Here is a 20,036-nt window from a genome sequence, read left to right as displayed (position 1 = left end):
AGTCCTATGAAGTACACAGCAAGCCACAGCAGCAGGCAGTCCTCTGAGAGTCCTTCCGCAGGTCTAGAAATGAACTGAAGAGTGGGGTTAAGGGACCTATTTTTATACTTGGTGTCTTCTGTGAAGTAGGAGAAGGTTTTAGAGAATTATCTTTGAAGTGCTTGGAGTCCTTTGTATGAAGGCAAGGCACAGCCTATTAATTTGTAATTGAGGCTAAGCCCAGCTCCGCTCCCCCATCATGCCAGTCATGATCCATCTAGAAACACCTAATCACTCTATTGTGCAAGTGTCTCAGAGGAATAAAGTCCAACTGCTAACTACACCCTTCATGAGACCCAGTAGCAGGCTGCAAGAACAAGATAATTAGGGAAGGAAAATGACAACTTTCTAAAAGTGGGATTTTCAAAATTGTAACTTAAAATCTAACTTTATAATTATAGATTGTTTTAAATTACAAATTCTTAGCCATCCAACATATATTTCCTACCTTCTCCTAATCAAAGCTCCTTGGATGAGAGATGATGTTTGAAACACTGGTGAGTGTGATTGTTGCAGATCTAAATAGAGGTACAAGCTAACAAAGATTTATGCTTAGCATTGTGGAGCTGCTGCTTGTGCCACTCTGAACGCGTACACACTGGGTCTTGGACAGCCCGCTTTAACAAGTTATGCTCTCTGGCCAAAGAGATAACCTCTGGCCATCGAGTTATTCCATAATTCATTTAGGCGACAGGCTATGCTTCCAACACCACTTGCCCCATTTCAAATTAGATTTATTTGGTTTCTCCTCCCCTTTTAAAATAGTTTAAAAAAGCGAATCGCTGGCCAGCGTGCCGAGACTTTTAAGGAATGTAACAGGCAATGATTTCCCTGCGTTGAAGTGCAACTGATTTATCAATCTCCCCCACTTCCAGTATGGCTCCATTCATAGCATGTGCTGTTTACACACTGGGGAGTCTGCATAACTTTGACACATTTTACATTTTACTCACCTGCAGACATGGAACAGAATTTCTTTGCCCAATAGATCATTAATATTTTCAGTCTGGGGTGACATATTTGTGTATTTGATGCATGGGTGAGTTTTTCTTGACCTTGCACATGACTGACAGAACAAACTCGCCTTTGTCTTGTACATTTTTTTAATATGCCCATGTGATTCTCCCAGAGTTGATAAAAGGGTGATTTTAAGAGCTTTGAATCCAGGTTCACGCCTCAGTGTCGGCTCAACATCCTGTGATTCTTGGCAAATCACCTAGTCTCCCATGTGCCCATGGCAAGCGTCTCAATACTATTGGACTTGGCCCTTTTTTGCAGAGTTATCCCCAAACTCTTCCTCCTAATTTTTTCGGACCTGTTTTTGTTGGTTTTAGGACTCTGACCACTTTACCACTGCTAATTAGTGCCATAGTGCATATGCTCTCTGTGTAAATTGCTATCATGATTAGTTATCCATGATTGACATATTTGATTTACTGGTAACCCCTAGTAAAATGCACTGAGTGTGCCAGTGCCAGTAAATCAAATGCTACTAGTGGGCCTGCAGCACTTATTGTGCCACCCACATGAGTAGCCCTTAAAAGGTAACTCAGACCTGCCACTGCAGTGTCTGTGTGCAGTTGTTAACTGCCATGTCGACTTGGTAAGTGCATCCACTTGCCAGGCCCTAACCTTTCCTTTTCTTGCATGTTAGTCACCCCTAAGGTAGGCCCGAGGTACCCCTGTGGGCAGGGTGCAGTGTATGTGAAAGTTAGGACATGCCCTGATGTGTGTGGCATGTCCTGGTAGTGAAAAACTGCCAATTTTATTGTTTACTATTGAAAGGCTATCTTGCCCCATAGGACAGAATGGAAGTTTTCTTATAACATCTTATAAATATAACTTCCAATTGGAGCAAAATAGAGAATAAAGTGTAGTATGCCTCAGCTCAGAATGTTAAAATGCATGCTTTTAGTGAGGGTGATTTTTTGCATTCTGTGTTTGAAAATACCACTTTTAGAAAGTAGGTTTTTTTCCAGCTTAGCCATCCATCTAGGATGTGTATTGGCTGTCTGTCTGTGGAATGACAGGGGCTGGAGAAGTGCAGTGGCTCCAGAGAGTCAGGATGAGTCAGTGCTAGGCTGACTAGGCATGGTCTGCATTTGGAGTGGTGGGAGGAGTAGCACCTGCACCTGAATAGGGCAGTGCCTGCCTTCCAAAATAATGGCTCCGCCCTCATGTGGTGTTTCTGGTGCCAGGGCTCATGCTGACAATGGATGTTGTTGTGCCCTTGCAAAGTGCCTCCACATAAATGGTTTTGACTGGACACAGGGCTCCTCTGCACAAAGAGAACAAAGACATTTTGGGGTATAAGTATTAGACCTAAAACTTCTGAACTTTAGACTACTTCTGTAATCAAAAGGATCCTTTGACAAGGAAAGGAGCTGGAGAAACTGAGGAGAAGTACATCCTCTGCAGTGTGTCTGGAGTTGGACTGCAGTTGCTGTTTCTGCCAAGGAAAGTAGAAGGACTTTGATGTGTCCCCTGCTTGATGAAAGTCTCAGAGGGCTTGAGTAGAGAGTGCCTCCTGTTGTAAAGTCTCAGGAACACAAAGACTTCACCCCAGCTCCCCTGAACTTCCTTGCTGGGAATTCTGACCTGCCAAGAAGTGCATGTGACTGTGTGGGGTCTCTGGAGGTTGATTTTGCTGCTGGGAGCTGGAAAGCAACACAACAACAAGAAAATCAAAGCATCGCTCTTTGCGACAGTTTTCTGATGCAAGGCTGTAGTGCAAGAAGAATTTCTCCACATCGCCGAACAACTGCCGAAACTGATGCAGCGCCTGTCACCTGCTGCAAGAATCAACGCATTGAGGGATAACGGCTGAAGAAATTGACTCAGTGCCGCTTGACGCCGCCGCATCGCTTGCTGCCGCATCCAGGATTTCCACGCATCGTCCCTGTGTGGCACGTTTTCCCTGATGCATCACCAGCGGATCGGAGTCATCTCAGAATCAAGGCATAGCTTCCCCCTACAGACCGGAACCAACGCACCGCTACCCTGTGCCCAGCGGAACTGTCGCATCGCATCCATGAAGGTCTCTGGAAACAACGCATCTCTTTGTTTATTGCCGCTTCCCATCTCTGCGGCTGGTTGCCTTGGTGAATTTTGTTGAGAAGACAGGTACTTTGCAAGAAATCACGCATCCTTAGTTTTCTATGGACTCAGTTGCTAAAACCTTTTGAAAGTCATTTTTCTTAATACTTGTTGAGTTTAGATAAAGATACTTTATTTTTCCAAACTGGTGTGGTCTCCATTTGTGGTGTTATCACTGTATTACTGTGTGTTTTGAGTACAAATACCTTACACATTGCCTTTGGGATAGACCTGTCTGCTCGTGCCAAGCTACCCACGGGGTGAGCAGGGGTTATCTAAAGTGGGTAGCCCCCTTACCCTGACTAGAAGCAAGGGTCCCTATTTGCACAAAGATACCTACCTCTGCCAACTAGAGACCCCCATTTCTAACATTGGTGGTCAGCGGTGAGGATTTGAACTTGTATTTTGTACTCGACCCACAGTGATTGGTGTACATCACAGGACTTGTGCAGACTGTTATGCAACCACATACTATTTATTCCCTGTTTCCCTTTAGAATCTGGTGGTTGGAACTCTGGCTAGTTGTTGCACCTGTGGGGCCTTGTCAAAATGGAAATCAACTTTTTCCACCTGTACATCTACATGATGAGGGAGCTAAAAGACTTTTGCAAGAGAAGGGGATACCTGTGAAAAGGAGATCCAAAAGGCAGGATCTTGAGGCAGCCTTTTATATCTATGAAATACCACGCTGGGAGGCAACACTGTCAGATGACTCTGAGGAGGAATCTGAGGGGGAGAATCCCCAGCCAGAATATCCAGAGGGCAGTGTCCCTGAGAAGGGAACATTGTGAGAAAGGTTGGCTCGTGAGGAAAGGAATCAGAACCACGCTCGTGACCAGAAACCCTCGTAGGTGATAAGGCACGCTATATAAATTTACAAAATAATAAATAAATAAATTACTAAATTAATTTTGGAGTCAGGATTTATGACTAAGTCTCCTCTGCAACTCTGAGACATTCTACTACCTTCCAATAGCATCCTCACTAGAAATTCAGTTACTTGCCGAATGCAAATGACTTGAAGACTGTGATTTTCACTTACTTCATTCAACTGGCTTTAACTATTTGAACAATTATTATCAACATCAGGGTAGTTCTTCTGCCAAGTGACACAGACAATTGCGCCAGATGGCTACGGTACGTGTCGCTAGGAGATCTGAGAATCAGATCCTAATGCCCTCACACACCTATTAGGGTGTCATGCTTCATCATTGGGCGCTCCTCATTTGGCCGGCGCTGCAACGTCTGACGGGCCTGGGGGCTTCTTTATCGGAGATATTTTGATCTGAAGACGCCGTAATGATGAATGCAGGTGAGGGAGTTGAAGTGAGTTTAGTGAGTGAATGGTGACATAAAATAGGCTCTGGTACCCACAAATAACTGATTTCATGAGAAAAGGGTACCATTACTCGGTAAAAACAGTTGTGCTATCTTGTGGTCCTTAGGTACCAGGATATAGCTACTAGTCGAAAATGGTCACTGGTATCAAGAGGTCAACATGTTTTGTGCAGTGTGTGCCCAATCGTCGGGCCGCATTTCGTCAGAACCAAAAGTCAGTTTGTCCCCTATCGGGGCTGAGGGTCCCTTCGATAGTTGACGGGGACCACTAGTGTGTGCTGTTATCCCCTATTAGTGTTCCGGTCAGTGATTCCACCTCATTTGAGGTTGGGTAATGCATCTTAAGTGAATTGGAGGGTCCCGACCACAGTGAGTGACACTTGATAGTTGATCAGGACACTGCCGTCAAACCTACCCTCCTCCATCCGACCTGGATTAACTGTTCGAACTCCATATACAGCCCTTTACCACAATATTTCTTTCTACAGACTTCAGATCACCTTTTAAAACTCTTACCAAACCGCATGAACTACCGTCAGTGCTGGTTTTACTACTATCTAGTAAGGGTCCTCATGGGGATGCATGACTTTGCCCAGGTAAACATACAAACTATTTTAACATAATATGCCTCCATGAAGCTTGCAAATCCTACGCAAGCCACAATAATGCTATCCCTGAAAAGTTGATGCAGACATCCTTGATTGTGAGATCTTTTGCTACAGTCTAATGGAATGTCATATGACCACACTATATACTTCATTAGTGTACACAAACACTTACAAACTGACACACAGTGACACATGATTCTTTCATTTCCAGGTGTCTCCTCTGTATATTTTGCATCCTGAAGAAGACCCAAATGAGAGTAGTTGCTTTATTATCCTAAATGTCCTTGTCAGTCACATGTAATTAATTGCATCATGTGTAGCACTTGCACACTGTTCAGTCACTTTCTCATTTTCACTGCACCATCACATTTTTAGGAGCACCTTGCTATAAGATTGATTCAAAAAATGTAGTTCTTATTATTAACAAGACATTTTCATTGTGAAATAAAAATGTGTGTATCACATTTAAAAACCTTATTAGTGAGTTTTTTTTACACCTATTGCTGTGGAAGTCAAGGGCTACACTTCCCCTCTAGGTACCATTTGTGCCTTTAATATTTGTCCAACCCAGGTCCCAAGGTTACTGGGTTTCCCCTTATTTCTAAACATTTTCTAATCAAAGGTTAGCACCTATTACATGTAATAAGCAACTAAGGGGCCCATTACGATGTCAGGCGGATTGCCCCCGCCAGGCTGGCGCTAGCCACCGCCAGCCTGGCGGGGGCAATCCGCCCGACATCCTCACTCGTATTCCCCCCGCCATATTAGTATAGCGGGGGGACCTCAGCGGACGGAAAGACAGTCCGCTGCTTTTCCGCCCCTGTCGCCTTGCGGCCGGGGCAGAAAAGGAATAATATGGTGGCGGTGTCTATCAGACACCGCCAGCCCTATTATGATGGTTGTATTTAGGTGCCTTTCCGCTGCGTCGATGCCGCCACGGAAAGGCATGCGGTCTTCACTCTGGGGGCCCCCTGCGGGCCCCCTGAGTAAAGTATAGGTGGGGGGTGAACACGGTTCATTTGCATTTACAAAGCGGCAGGCACCGCGCGGTGCCTGCCGCTTTGTATGCAAATGCTGAAATGCATTTTTAGCATTGTGGCAGGTGGTGCAGAGAGCACCGTCCGCCACAATGCTAAAAATGCAGGATGTGCCCGCCACTGTGGCGGGCACATCCTAATACCCCCCACGGGAACCCGGCCCTTATGGCGGGCAGTCCCGAATACCGACAGGATGGCGAGCGGACAAAGTCCGCCAGTCATCCTAATGACCCCCTTAATGTTATCATATGAGAGCAGAGGCATCACAGTGGTGTAAAATTAATTTAGGAGTTTTTCACTACCAGGATATATCAAACCTAAAAGTACACATCCAACCTTTTAATTACAATGCACCCTGCTCTATGGGCTGATTTAGGGCCTACCCTAGGGTTGACTGATAAGTAATAAAACAGGAGTTTACAGCTTGGAAAATGGGTTATTTTTCCAAGTTGAAGTGGCAGTTTAAAACTACATTCAGGCTGCCATGCCAGATCTGAGACATGTCTTGAGGGCCTAATTAAGTGGGTGGCACAATGAGTGCTGCAGGCTCACTAGTAGCATTTAACTTACGGGCCTTAGGTATATGGCTGTGGTTCCCAAACTGTGCGCCGCGGCTCCCCAGTGCGCCGTAATGAGGTGCCAGGGGCGCCGCGCACACTAGTGTGACCAACCGTCCGTAAATTCCACGGGCCTTCCCTATGCCTTTTATCTGTAATTTTGGCCATCACAGGGAGCAGCGCTGCTCCCCTGTGAGAGGCCTCACCCCCGCTGATGGAGCCGCCTCGCACTCCTCCAGGAGCACAAGAGCAACCCCTCCCGCCCATTGAAATTCTGTATGGGGCTGATTGCCACTTACTGAATGACAATGGGGCAGTCAGGGGTGTTCAAGCATGTGGTGGCGGCCTCCTGCCTCAGTGTACAGAAGGGCCTTCTGTTACATAAAAAGTAAAACGCCCATGCTGCAATGTTAGAGAACACTTCATTTAAAGAAGCCTGTGAAATAAGTTTAAAAGAACAGGTTACCAGCAGACTGGACTCTTAACCGCTAACCCCAACGCCGCCTTGTGCTCTGCACTCCCTGTTTGTTGCCACGGGTGCGCCCCTCTACCTCCACTTCACCTTGTCACTGCTAGCTCCTTTCCTGACTTTACTTCCTTCCTACTTGCCACTCTGGCCTCCGCCCCTCTCCGGGGCAGTTAGGTCCCTGTTGGGCCTGTTGAAACTGTGACACCATTGCTATTCCTCACATACGTGCCTACCCCACACAACGGCGCATTGCCAGCTCATGGCCACCTCTTGCTCTGCTCTCCTCTAAGCCACGCGGCCGGCCCCCCCTCCGGGGGTTGTAGGCAGGGCGCTGTGTTAATGACTCCATCTCCCCTGTTTAGTTCTACCTACGGGCCCTTCCATGCGCGGCCGGCCCCGAAAAGGGGTTGTAGGCTTATCGCTGTGTTCACAATAAAAACAGATTTGAACAAAAAAAGAACAGGTTATTGTTCTTTCACTGTCTCATCATTTTTTAACTGAAGTATTTTCAATATTGTATTCAACAAAGCCATGGTTGCTGCTTTTTTATTTTAAGGAACTAGCAACCATTGACAAAGCCAATAGTCCTGGCTTGTTGTTGGTGCAATGATACTTGCTGTATTATATATCTGGATGCAATGACAGAAATCACATAATACCAGTCAGGAGCAACACTATGCTAAGCGCAGATTTTTAGCCTAGGTGTTTTAAACTGCGCTCTTAATTACATCCAACACCCCCTTTGAAGAGACCCCCCAGTTTTTTTACACCGCTTAAAGCCCTGGAAACAACACCATGTTACAGTAACCTCACATCCTGGCACTGTGCATCATGCATGACTTCTACGTTTTCAGTCTGCCTATGTGCAGGGGCATAGTGAACTCTCCCCCACCGCACCCCACCCTTGCTGTAGTTCGTTCTTGATAGGCCTCTTCTGCCTGCAACTCTGCAGACAAAGGCTCAGCTCATAATGTGGAAAGGTGGGTGAGTAAATAAGTGAAGGAATGTCTGAATGGCTGGATGGATTACTGAAAGAATGAATGCATGAATGAAAGGGGGAATGGATAGATAATGAAAGAAAGGATGGATGGATGAGTGAATGAGTGGAAGTATGGATGAGAGAAAAGGTAAATAGATGGATGTATGGGTGGAAAGGTAGATGGATGGGTAAACGTGTGGATGGGTGTGTGAAAGGATGGATGGATGAGCGAAAGGGAAGCTGATGGGTGAGTGAATTGGTGGATGGGTGTGTGAAAGGATGGGTGTGTGAAAGGATGGATGGATGGATGAATGAAAGGGTAGATGATGGGCAAGTGAATGGGTGGATGGATGAATTGATAAGTGAAATGGTGAATGGATGTATGAGTGAAAGAGTGGATGTAAGGATTGATGAGTTAGTGAAAGGGGGTAGATGGACAAAAGGATGGATAGATGAGTGAAGTGAAAGGGTGGATGGATGAGAGAACGGATGGCTGGATGAGTGAATGGATGGTTGGATGAGTGAAAGAATGCATCCCAATTACTTTAAGGAAGATAACAGGAGGTACATACCACCCACCCACCGGTAAAAAAATGGTGGGGAGCCACGGCCAACTGCCGATTAGGTCAAGGGAGCCACAGGTCAAAAAAGTTTGGGAACCACTGGTTTATGGTATACCACTTTACTGGTGACTTATAAGTACATTCAATATGCCATGTTTTAGGGAATGAGTTGTAGCACATTAGCATTGTTTAGCAGTCCTAAAGCCAGCAATAACGAATTCTGAAACATAGGAGGGTGATGGCAAATTCTTTTGGGAAAGACCACACTAATGCCTAACAAGTGATATTTCAAGCTTGAAAGAACACAGCACACACATTAACTTTTTATTTTGAGAAGTGGCACTGGAACAACAGACTTGTCAATTATTTTTGATAGGCTCATAGGAAGGGATTGCCCTTATCTTTGGCACAAGGGCTTTCCAGACCATGTGAAGAAATTCTACGTGCTTTCTTCATTGTTCGATGGGAAATGATTAACTATTCATAACTTGATATAAAAAATAAATTGTTTCAGTTGCTTTATCAATTATATATGGTATACATGCAGATTTAGCTTCAATATTTACATTTGTCCTATTTTTGTGTTTGCCGACAGTGCTACGTTTAGACATGCTAAACTGTATCATTTGCCTTTTTGGCATAATTGTAGGAAGGCCCCTTGGATCTCACAGTGGAAGGAGGAATTGATTCCCCAGTTGGAAAAATTGTTGTGTCAGCAATTTACGATGGTGGAGCTGCAGACAAGCATGGTGAGCATTAAGTCGTATTTTACAATTTAGACATCGTATTTGTTCACGAAAAGTATTCACGTTTGCACTCACAATTTTGATTGGAGACCAGGGTTAATATGCCCATGTGTGTATTTGGGTGTTGCCCTATCTGTTTATTCCTATCAATCACTGCAAAGGTCTAACATATTGCAGTGCCCCCTGTGCCTTTAGAGACCCTTCCAGTTGACGGAAAGATTGCAGCTCATGTTCTTCCCATAAATCATGGTTGTTTCTGTTGTTTAGAGAACGAAGCCCTAATGCCTGTTACAAAGGTGGAGCTGAAATAGTGACCCTCATGTCTCCAACAGATAATTGCACGTCATCTCTCCAAAACCAATAACAGGTCCTGTGTCACACTTATAGTGTGATTAACAGTGCAGGGCCTGGAATACTGCAGCAACGTGACATGGTGTCTGGCTGCGGTACATATATGGACTGTCAATCATCACGCTTAAATTCTGATTGGCAATACATGTCTTTTGGTATAGCCAATCATGTTCACATATTAGAGCATTGAGTGTAGGTTCCGTTTGCATGACAGTAGGCCCAACACTTTTCATACACATAAATCCATATATATTTCCGGAGTATTTAGAACATAGATCAACAAAAGACTGATCAATTGCATGGAAGGTGTGTAATAATGATAATGTAAACTGAAAAGCATTTTTTACAGGTTCCTCATTCATGGACTCGAAGTAACTAAAAGGCACTATAATGTTTTATTTATACTACAGCATACTTTAATTGATTTCGTATAGAAATATATAGAAATATATTATATATGGTGAATTTAATGCTAACAATGAATCTCAAAATGGAATGGATCACGGAGCTGATAAGCGGACCCTACAGTTAAGTCAAAATGATTTGAGACTATTTAGATAAATAAGCGGAATTCGGTTATATCCTAGACTTAGTATTTTTCAGTTTTTTTAATTGCCACAGTTTTAACCCCTTCGAAGCTCATGACGAGCTCAGCTCGTCATGAGGTACACCTCTCAGCTCGTCATGAACCGCGGGTTTTTTAAAACTTCAGCGCACAGCGGGAAAATGCGCCGCACGCATGGAGTTAATGATACGTCTGCAAATGTAGCATCAAAAAGAATCCACATTGTGCTGTACAAAGGATACAGTCATGTTCTTCTATTTTCCATTTTAAAATATAACAAACCCATAACTCCCACTATCCCACTCCATTTCTAATAGTCCAACTAAGCCACATTATTATCTGATCATTCCCAAGTGGCTCAATGACAGAATAGAGACAGCTGGAAGATAATAATAAGCAGTATGCTAATTAGAGGATCTGCAATAATGACATATGCATACCGAAGGTTGAAGTATGTCATAGTTAGGTGTGATAATAAGATCTGTTTCAAGGGTGTGCGAAGCTGGCAGAGTGGAACTACGTGGAATTCCACGTCGTTGCCGAAAAACTCAGTGTAATTCCACACCGCTCAACCCTACACAGTCGCCTCAGCTTACCTCTGTGGGCAGCCTTTCACCCGTGGCGGTGATCCTGGTGTCTGTTGATCCTTCGTGGCTTCGGGCTGCCTCCTCGGTGCAAGATTCTTCTTCCAGTCCTTCTTCCAGTCCTGATGCAAAAACAACAGTTGATGGACAGAATGCGGAACAATGTCATACATTCACCCCAGTACAGAGATCTGGGCCTAAATCCATCGTTTTTTTGCACTCCACACCACCTCAGTTCATACATGTACATATGCAAATTAGCCTCCACCCTGTGCCTCATGGAAACAGTCCAGCCCGAACTGCCAAGCCATGTCTTCCCTGGACCGGAATCAAGCATCCTAGGACTGGTTTCTGGCTATCAGCCGTCATCAGCCAGGATAGCTTGACTCCAGTGGTGTGGAGAGCACGGGACTCACGTCTGAGCATACCAAGCCCACTCGGGTGACAAATGCAAAAACAACAGTTGATGGACAGAATGCAGAACAATGTCATACATTCACCCCAGTTCAGAGATCTGGGCCTAAATCCATCGTTTGTTTGCACTCCACACCACCCCAGTTCAGACATGGCCATGTGCAAATGATTTGCATATGGCCATGTCTGAACCTGGGTGGTGTGGAGTGCAAACAAACGATGGATTTAGGCCCAGATCTCTGTAGTGGGGTGAATGTATGACATTGTTCTGCATTCTGTCCATCAACTGTTGTTTTTGCATTTGTCACCCCGAGTGGGACAGGTATGCTCAGACGTGAGTCCCGTGCTCTCCACACCACTGGAGTCAAGCTATCCTGGCTGATGACGGCTGATAGCCAGAAACCGGTCCTAGGATGCTTGATTCCGATCCAGGGAAGACATGGCTTGGCAGTTCAGGCTGGACTGTTCCCATGAGGCACAGGGACAAGACTGATTTGCATATGGCCATGTCTGAACTGGGGTGGTGTGGAGTGCAAAAACGATAGATTTAGGCACAGATCTCTGTACTGGGGTGAATGTATGACATTGTTCTGCCTTCTGTCCATCAACTGTTGTTTTTGCATTTGTCACCCCGAGTGGGACAGGTATGCTCAGACGTGAGTCCCGTGCTCTCCACACCACTGGAGTCAAGCTATCCTGGCTGATGACGGCTGATAGCCAGAAGCCGGTCCTAGGATGCTTGATTTCGATCCAGGAAAGACATGGCTTGGCAGTTCAGGCTGGACTGTTCCCATGAGTCACAGGGTCAAGGCTGATTTGCATATGGCCATGTCTGAACTGGGGTGGTGTGGAGTGCAAAAAACGATGGATTTAGGCCCAGATCTCTGTACTGGGGTGAATGTATGACATTGTTCTGCATTCTTTCCATCAACTGTTGTTTGTGAAACTTCCTTTGGCAGCAGGACTCGTGAGGACTGCACATCCGCACACATGGAGTTTGGAGTCCTTAACCCGGTCTCCACTCTCCATGCGTGTGCATGCACAGTCCTTAGGAGTCCTGCAGACAGCAGGAAGTTTCACAGCTGGACTGGAAGAAGAATCCTGCACCGAGGAAGCCACACTGAGATCCAGGTAAGGAGGACTTGACAGAGGCAGGGTTTGTCTGACCAGGTTAGAGGCAAACTCCACCACGTGGCAGAATCAGAGTTTTTTTGCCAACTTTACGCTCCCCGCGGAGTGCCGAGTTAGCAAAACTCTGCTGTCGGAGCGGAGTTCACCATCCACCCGTAATCTGTTTTTGTTTAAAAAAAACTTAGAAATTCACTGAAAAAACAAAGGTTAAAATGATGTTATAGATAGGCGAATATATCAGTTACAACATTAATTGTTTGAACTAAAAAACACAGAAATTCACCAGCCATGGTTAGCAAAGCTAACTATAACCTGCACCCCTACCATGCACTGCCTTTGATCTCACATGTTACTTCACTCATGACATATTCTGTGACATCATTTATGACCTCACTGATGACATCTCAAATGACATCATTGATGACATCACTGGCGACATCAATCAAGCTTCTTTTGTACATATTGCTCTATAAGCAGGTGTAGCTTTAAAGCTATGAAAATAAGTGCAGAATAGCTCAGAATAGTATGAAGTATAATTACTGCTAGCATAAATACCACCCCCATAGGTGAAGTAAACTTGTGTTATGTGCAACATTAATAATAATAATAATAATAAGAGACATTTATAGAGCACGTAGTTTCCTCAACTGAGTTGTCCCGGCGCTAACGCAGATTACAAACTTAGCCAAGCCCAACAGACCACTAGATTCTGCGGGTAAACAGGCAGGTCTTCAAGGCCTTTCTAAACTCCTGCTCAGAGTACATCATGCAAAGTTGGAGGGGCAGGTCATTCCAGCATTTAGAGTTTCCCACTTCGAAAGTTCTGTCCACCATTCTCGCTTTGGCAAAATGGGGGATGCATAGGTAGCACTTCAAGTTGGACCGCAGCGATCTGGCCTGAAGGTAAGGGCAAATCTCGACCTCAGATACTTAGGGACCCTGCCTAGTAGGCTCAGAAGGCAAATGTGAGGGCCTTATTCAACTCTCTTGACCACAGGGAGCCAATGAAGTTGTCTGAGGTGAGGAGAAATATAATGACGAAGAGAGACCTTTCGGACCAGGCTAGCCACTGCATTTTGTACTGTCTGCACCCTACAGATCAAACCCCAGGCAGACCCAGATAGAGTCCATTGGCGGTTGGCAAGATGGGATGTGACTAACGCATGCACCACCGTTTTACGCACTGACTCAGGCAAGAAGTCTATACATTTCCTCATCATCTTTACCAGACCGCAGAATAATGCTGGGTCTGTGTGGAAAGGGATAGGATGTTATCCCAACATTGACCCTTTACCATACACTTCATGGTTAGCCGAGTTCATGTTGACTGTTCACCACAGATAAAAGTGTAACCTGTACTGCACACAGTGTTCAATCTGTGTAGAACTGTTTGGGGAAAACCAAGTACCTCCAGATACTCAAGCTTTGTTACATAACTAATGCCCTAATAGAGGCAGTCTTTACCTGTATCAAACCCCTCACAGTTACTGAACTTACAATTAGAAATAAAGTGGATATGAATAGAAAAGTGTTTACTGTAAACAGTACTTACTTTATGTAGAGAGTTCACTCTGTACTGCACTGTCTGCAGACAGTGAAACTCTCATGAGAAACACCCTATAGAGTATTAAAACGTACCTATTAAGAACAGCGTACACTCTATGCAAAATGTGTCTAAAGAGAGACTATTCACTTAAAATAATCAGGTTCTGGGGTGGTGTGGCCATCAAGATGGCAAACTGGATGCGTCTTCTGAGGGCTCCAGATGTGAAACTAATAATCCTTATACATGCTGCAGAATCCGATCGCCAAATTTCAGATCTGATACCCTCATCAGATCCCTTGCATTGTGGGGAGTCCCGAGGGCACCACCGATTACTTTTGTTGAGGCTGATTGGCCTGCACCTTGTGGTTCCCAGAGTTAAACTACTGGGCACTGCCGGCAGTCGTTTTCCCTAGAGTCGAAGGCATGCAGCTGTGACTCCCACGCCAAGCATGAAGAGAACCCAAGCCAGACATCCTGCCCAGGGGCAGCGAGTTGTGCAAATGCAACACAGCTACAGTTTCACCCCCTTTTCTTAAATAAAATTAAAGTTGGGGGGGCTCAAGCCAGCGGTGGCAGCACAACAAGGACTACAGAGGTCCCAGCAGCTGACTGCTGAAGTGACGCATGTGGCAGGCGCAAAGGCCCGAGAGCTGCTGAAAGCCCTTTTGGTGTAGGGAGAGAGGATCATGAGCTGGGGTGGCCCCCTGTCCCTGGCAGTCCACTCTGGGTGCTGCCCCCTGAGATGCATGGAAGCACTGCCTGGTAATCATCAACAAGGGCTGGTTTAAGGAGGTGAGCTACGCAGTAGTGAGATCCTCCTTTGTCCTAAGAGAGTCCTGCAGATGTGGGAAGTCTGACACATCTGCAGCCAACAATCAGGTCTGAGTGTTTAAGGAATTGGTACCGGGGGATTCCTGAGACTGTCCTGTGACGGCCCAGGTGGCCCTTATATTAAGCCATGGACCCTCTGTTCAGGTCTTGGTAGGTGTTTTCTGATTCTTGTGCTGCAGCCACACCCTCCTAACCAGATGACTGCTTGATGAGACCAGATGGGCTCTGACCCCCTTGGGGAGATGGCGTGTACTACGGCAGTAAACAAGGTCCCGCCCGTTGGAGCTACCAATCGACTGTGAAGGACTGTGGCACATCGTGTGGGGGGGACATGTGCCCGGCTGCTGTGAGATAAATGTGAGGGCAGCCCTGGTTCCCTGAAACATCTGCTTGGATATTTCCGGCCCTGAACAGTGAGTGTTGATTTCACTGGGTGCACCACAGGAGGGAGCTAAGTCAGACCGGCCTTTCTTGTCACATGGCCTAGCTCCTATGAACCAGGAGCATAAGAATTGATACTGGTGATGCCCAGCTGTGTCTGGCTGTGGCGGGCAAAAAAACACCTCCCTGATTGCACCAGTGAGAAGATCTGGCAGACGGACTGGCATTTTCTAGCACTACAAAGCTCCTTTCCTACAACCTGCGGAATTGGGTAGCGGTTGTAGATTTTTGGGGGAAGTGAAGCAGAACATTATCATACGTCCACTTCAGTAGTGTAGCCTGAAGTGGAATCAACCAGACACATGATTTTACCGCCCCCCTGGTGTCCCTCCTCTCGTTCACCAGTGGAAAACACTCCACTTGGCAACTGAGAACTGACCTCTATACTATGGGAAAGGGGTGAACAGTCAAAATATCGAAGTTCCGTAGCAGGATGCGGGTTTGTAGAGGAATAGAGTGGGAAGTAATTTAAATATAAAATATTAATTAGGATTTTTTTTAATTAATTAATTATATGTTAATTACATTTTGTGTAATTTTATTCTGTAGCGGGTTGTGGGTTAATAGGGGAACTGGGTGGGAAGTAATTTAATTTAAATTAATTAATTAATTAATGAATACTTCTGTATTTAATTATTTATATGCATTGTTGTTAAATAAATTAATTAGAAATTGATAATAATAATTCATAATTTGGTGGTAATTATGTTAATTGCGTAAAAATATTAATTAGTTAATAATTTGATATTAATTATTAATGAATAATTTGTTAATATGTTAATTGTGTACACTTTTTTGGAGTGGGTTGTGGGTTTATAGGGGAATAGGGTGGAAAGTAATTTAATTGTAATGAAATAATTAATAATTTTTATTTGTGGGTATTGATGAATTTATAGTTAATTAATTATTATTTGGTAACTCATTTTAATTATTTACTATTCATCGGTATTGATAATTAATTTATTGTTAATTAATTTTTAATTGATAATTATTTTATATTATTAGATTAATTGATAATTATATTAATTATGTGAAATTGTATGTGGAGTTGGTTGTTTGTTTATTGGGGAATAGGGTAGGGATTAATTTAATGTTATTAAAGTAATTATGAATTTTTATTTATTGGAATTTGTATATAATTTTTTGGTAATGTATTAATAATTAAGTATTTAATTAGAAAAATTATTTAATTTATAAGTATGTTATTTTTAACCCCTACGCTATCCAACGCTTTCCCTACTGTGCATTCTTTGAGTGGGAATAATAATTTTTACCCCTACACTATCCAACACTTTCCCTAATGTTGCACTCGCTTGAGTGGGAATAGTAATTTTTACCTACCCGCTATCCAACATTTTCCCTACTGTTACACTTGGTGGAGTAGGAATAGTAAATTATTCCCACCCGCTCTCCAACACTTTCCCTACTGTTGTACTTGCTGGAGTGGGAATAGTAATTGTTACACTCCCTCTATCAAACACTTTCCCTACTGTTGCACTCACTGGAGGGGGAATAGTAATTTTTACCCACCCACTATCCAACACTTTCCCCACTGTTCCACTTGAGTGGGAATAGTCATTTTTACCCACCCGCTATCCAACATTTTCCCTACTGTTCCACCCGCTGGAGTAGGAATAGTAATTTTATGCTCTACTCTATGCTATGCTGTAATTATATTGTACATTATGTTTTTAACATTTTATAAATGAAAAATATTCATTATTTTATGATATTATTAAGTTATGTATTAAAAAAGTGTTTATTTTTTTAACATTTTATTTATTATTTATTCATGTTAAAAAATGTTTTACTTTTAAGTATGTTTTACCTAATTATATTTATTATTTAATTACTTTTAAATTACCTTTAAGACCTTAAAAAAAATCAATATTTTTGCAAACTATATTTTTAACATCGATATTTTGGATTCAATATTTTTGTACTTGCCTGTTTGTAGATAGGAAGTCGATATTCTGACGCTTGATATTTTGGTAGGTCGATATTCTTCACATCAATATTTTATCAGTGTTCCACCGGTGGCTATACACGAGACCAGAGAGGCCCTAGAGCGTAAGATGGAAGCTATATCTATGGACGTCAATCACCTCTGGCTGGCCGGGTGACTGGAACTGAATACAGTATTGCCACTTTGCAACAAGAAATAAAACCACTCCCGGCCATGGTGGCTGATCTTAAGTGCACTGGTTCCTTGATGGAGGACAGACTTGAGGATGCAGAAGGTCGCTTGAGGCAAATTAACATCCATCTTGTTTGATTTCCAGAGCGGGCCCCCTCAGCTGAACTTTTTTTAGGGCGGGTTTGCTAACACCTTGAACCCGAAGCGCTTGTCAACCTTTTTCTCGATTGAGAGTGTGCATCGCGCACTGATCATGGAACCGTATCCTGGTGCACCCCCCAGGGCTCTTACAGCATAGTTATTTAATTACAGAGAGAACGTGACACAATATTGCAGCACATGCGTACTCACAGCCCCTCAAGATTCAAAGATAAGCACATCATTATTTTCCTGGACTACACTAGATGGGTTCAGAATCTTAAAAAAAATGTCCTCCCGATCAAACAACATCTATGTGAACAGAACATTAAATATAGTTTATTGTACCCCGCTAAACTTAGGGTGCATCAAATTAGTAAAGTCCAATTCTTCGAGTCGATACAAGGTGCCACAGATTAGTTGGACGTGTAGGGCATTGCAAAAGGTTGACGATCCCCAGGATGGGAGGAACAGAAATGGCTGGGACTGCGCTGCACCAACAGGAATAAGGCTAAACTAAAGAACCTTTCTGGGCTCCCAGATGGGGCGATGGGTGCTGCATCCTGGTCTACCCAGACGGCAATCTACAAACTGAAGCGGTGATAGTGCAAACCCAGAACTCCTTTTCTCCACTTTTAGAAAGCTAGACACAGTGATTTATAGCACAGGAGCTGAGTGATTCACTATACAGAGCCCAATATCACTGGGTTTGTCAAAACTATCTGGTAAGAGCAGTAAATTGAGAGACTGGATCTGAGTGGTGCTGAAAGCTTCCAAACTGACGGCGGTCGCAAAAACCGTTGGTGGTATTATTGCTATGTTTGATGCACGTTGCTGACAGTATTTTTGCAACGACCAAGGAATGCTTACATTTGCATGCTATTGAAAGTTATTTCAAGGTGAGGAATGCCTGCAGCCCTGATCCCTGAGGATTGCTGCGGCTCCCTCGTTGGTTGTGCGCTTCAAGGGGACCCAGGCGACTAGGCCAGAACTTATTTTAGTATAGTTTAGTGGGGTGGTTCCATGAGCTGCATCTGGGTGGGAGCCAGGGCCCTATTGGCTGGGTGTTGTGTCATGGGACTCCATCTGATCTGCCTGTGGAAGGGGCTAAGGGTGAGATTGGGATGGAAAATGTTGGTACATGGTTTTTTGTTGAATGGGAATGCTTCCGTGTTTATTTGGCACAGCTGGGAGATTTTGGGCACCCAATACTTATATGGTTCCCACGGCTCGCTACTTGAAAACACGATCAATACTAAAGATGCTACATACAAATTTCTTACTTGGAATGTTAGAGGTTTGAACACCGCACAACAAGGAATAGGGTCCATGCTTAGCTCAAGAGATATGGGGTGTAAGTGGTGTTATTACAAGAAATGCATGTTTGGGGCGATTGTTTGCCAGCATTACGCCTGAGATGGCACGGACAGCTCTAATCCACATCCTTTTTTGGGTTATGCAAGAGGCACTCTCATCTGGGTGGCACCTGGAACACCATTAAAAAGGCAGGTAGGGTGCAGGTAGACATGGAGGGATGTTACGTTATTCTAGAGGGGACATTTGATGGACATACTCTTTGCCTTATTAATATATACGCTCCGAATGTTGACGACTGGTAATTATTTGGAGAGGATGTGGACAAGTGGATATTTGGCATGTCCAACACCCACACACATATTCCTGCTATACACCAGCGTCTGACACACTGTAGATTAGATTTCTACTGGTCCAATCCACAGTCACATGATACAGCATATTTGGGGCGATACCTCTTGGACCACTCCCCGCTTTTGCTACAGTACTCAACTAGCCAGATCTGGCATAGAGTAACACTATGACAGCTCCAGGTGGAGGCATTAACAGATCCAGTGTTCTGGCCTACCTTGAAAGACACATTAGACCAATACATTGTGACAGTGCGAGGGGTATGTATGCCTACTTCACTAGGCCTCAAACACATCTTAAAAAGGGATATAACGAGGGAGGCAACGGAGATGGTTCGCTAGAAAAGATTCTTGCACATGACAAAACAGCTGACTGGGACAGACAAAGACACCATGGCCCCCATAAGGATGGCGGGCGGACTTTGCCCGCCCGCCATCCTCGTGCAAAACGGGACTGCCCGCCATAGGAGTGGCGGTCCCGCCTTGGGCATTAGAATGCGCCTGCCACACTGGCGGGCGCATCCTGTATTTTTACCATTGCGCCGGGCGGTGCAGGAAGCGCCGCCCGCGGCAATGGTAAAAACTACACATTGTGCATTTCAAAGCACAACATGACAGGCACCGCGCGGTGCCTGCCATGTTGCACTTTGAAATGCGGGGGGGGGGTAGCACCCCCCACCCCCGGACTCCCAGGGAGTCTACGTATGCCTTTCCATGGCGGCATTGCCGCCACGGAAAAGCATATCAGGAAGCCCATCATAATATGGCTGGCGGTGTCTCATAGACACCGCCACCATATTAA

At 44.5% G+C, this 20,036-nt stretch overlaps 1 protein-coding gene across 1 annotated transcript in view; it reads left to right on the top strand.

The window, feature by feature from the left end:
* The window catches only part of USH1C (USH1 protein network component harmonin), an 898,978-nt gene that overhangs the window by 790,674 nt on the left and 88,268 nt on the right, over window positions 1–20,036 (top strand). Inside the window, exon 18 of the mRNA XM_078681063.1 lies at window positions 9,336–9,435. Coding sequence (XP_078537189.1) covers window positions 9,336–9,435 — 100 coding nt within the window. The remainder of the gene's footprint in view (window positions 1–9,335; window positions 9,436–20,036) is intronic.

Source organism: Lissotriton helveticus, chromosome 3_1 (genome assembly GCF_964261635.1).
Source record: "Lissotriton helveticus chromosome 3_1, aLisHel1.1, whole genome shotgun sequence".
NCBI classification, from domain to species: domain Eukaryota; kingdom Metazoa; phylum Chordata; class Amphibia; order Caudata; family Salamandridae; genus Lissotriton; species Lissotriton helveticus.
The sequence above is the reverse complement of the archived record's forward strand: the minus strand, read 5'-3'. Positions and strand labels throughout refer to the sequence as shown.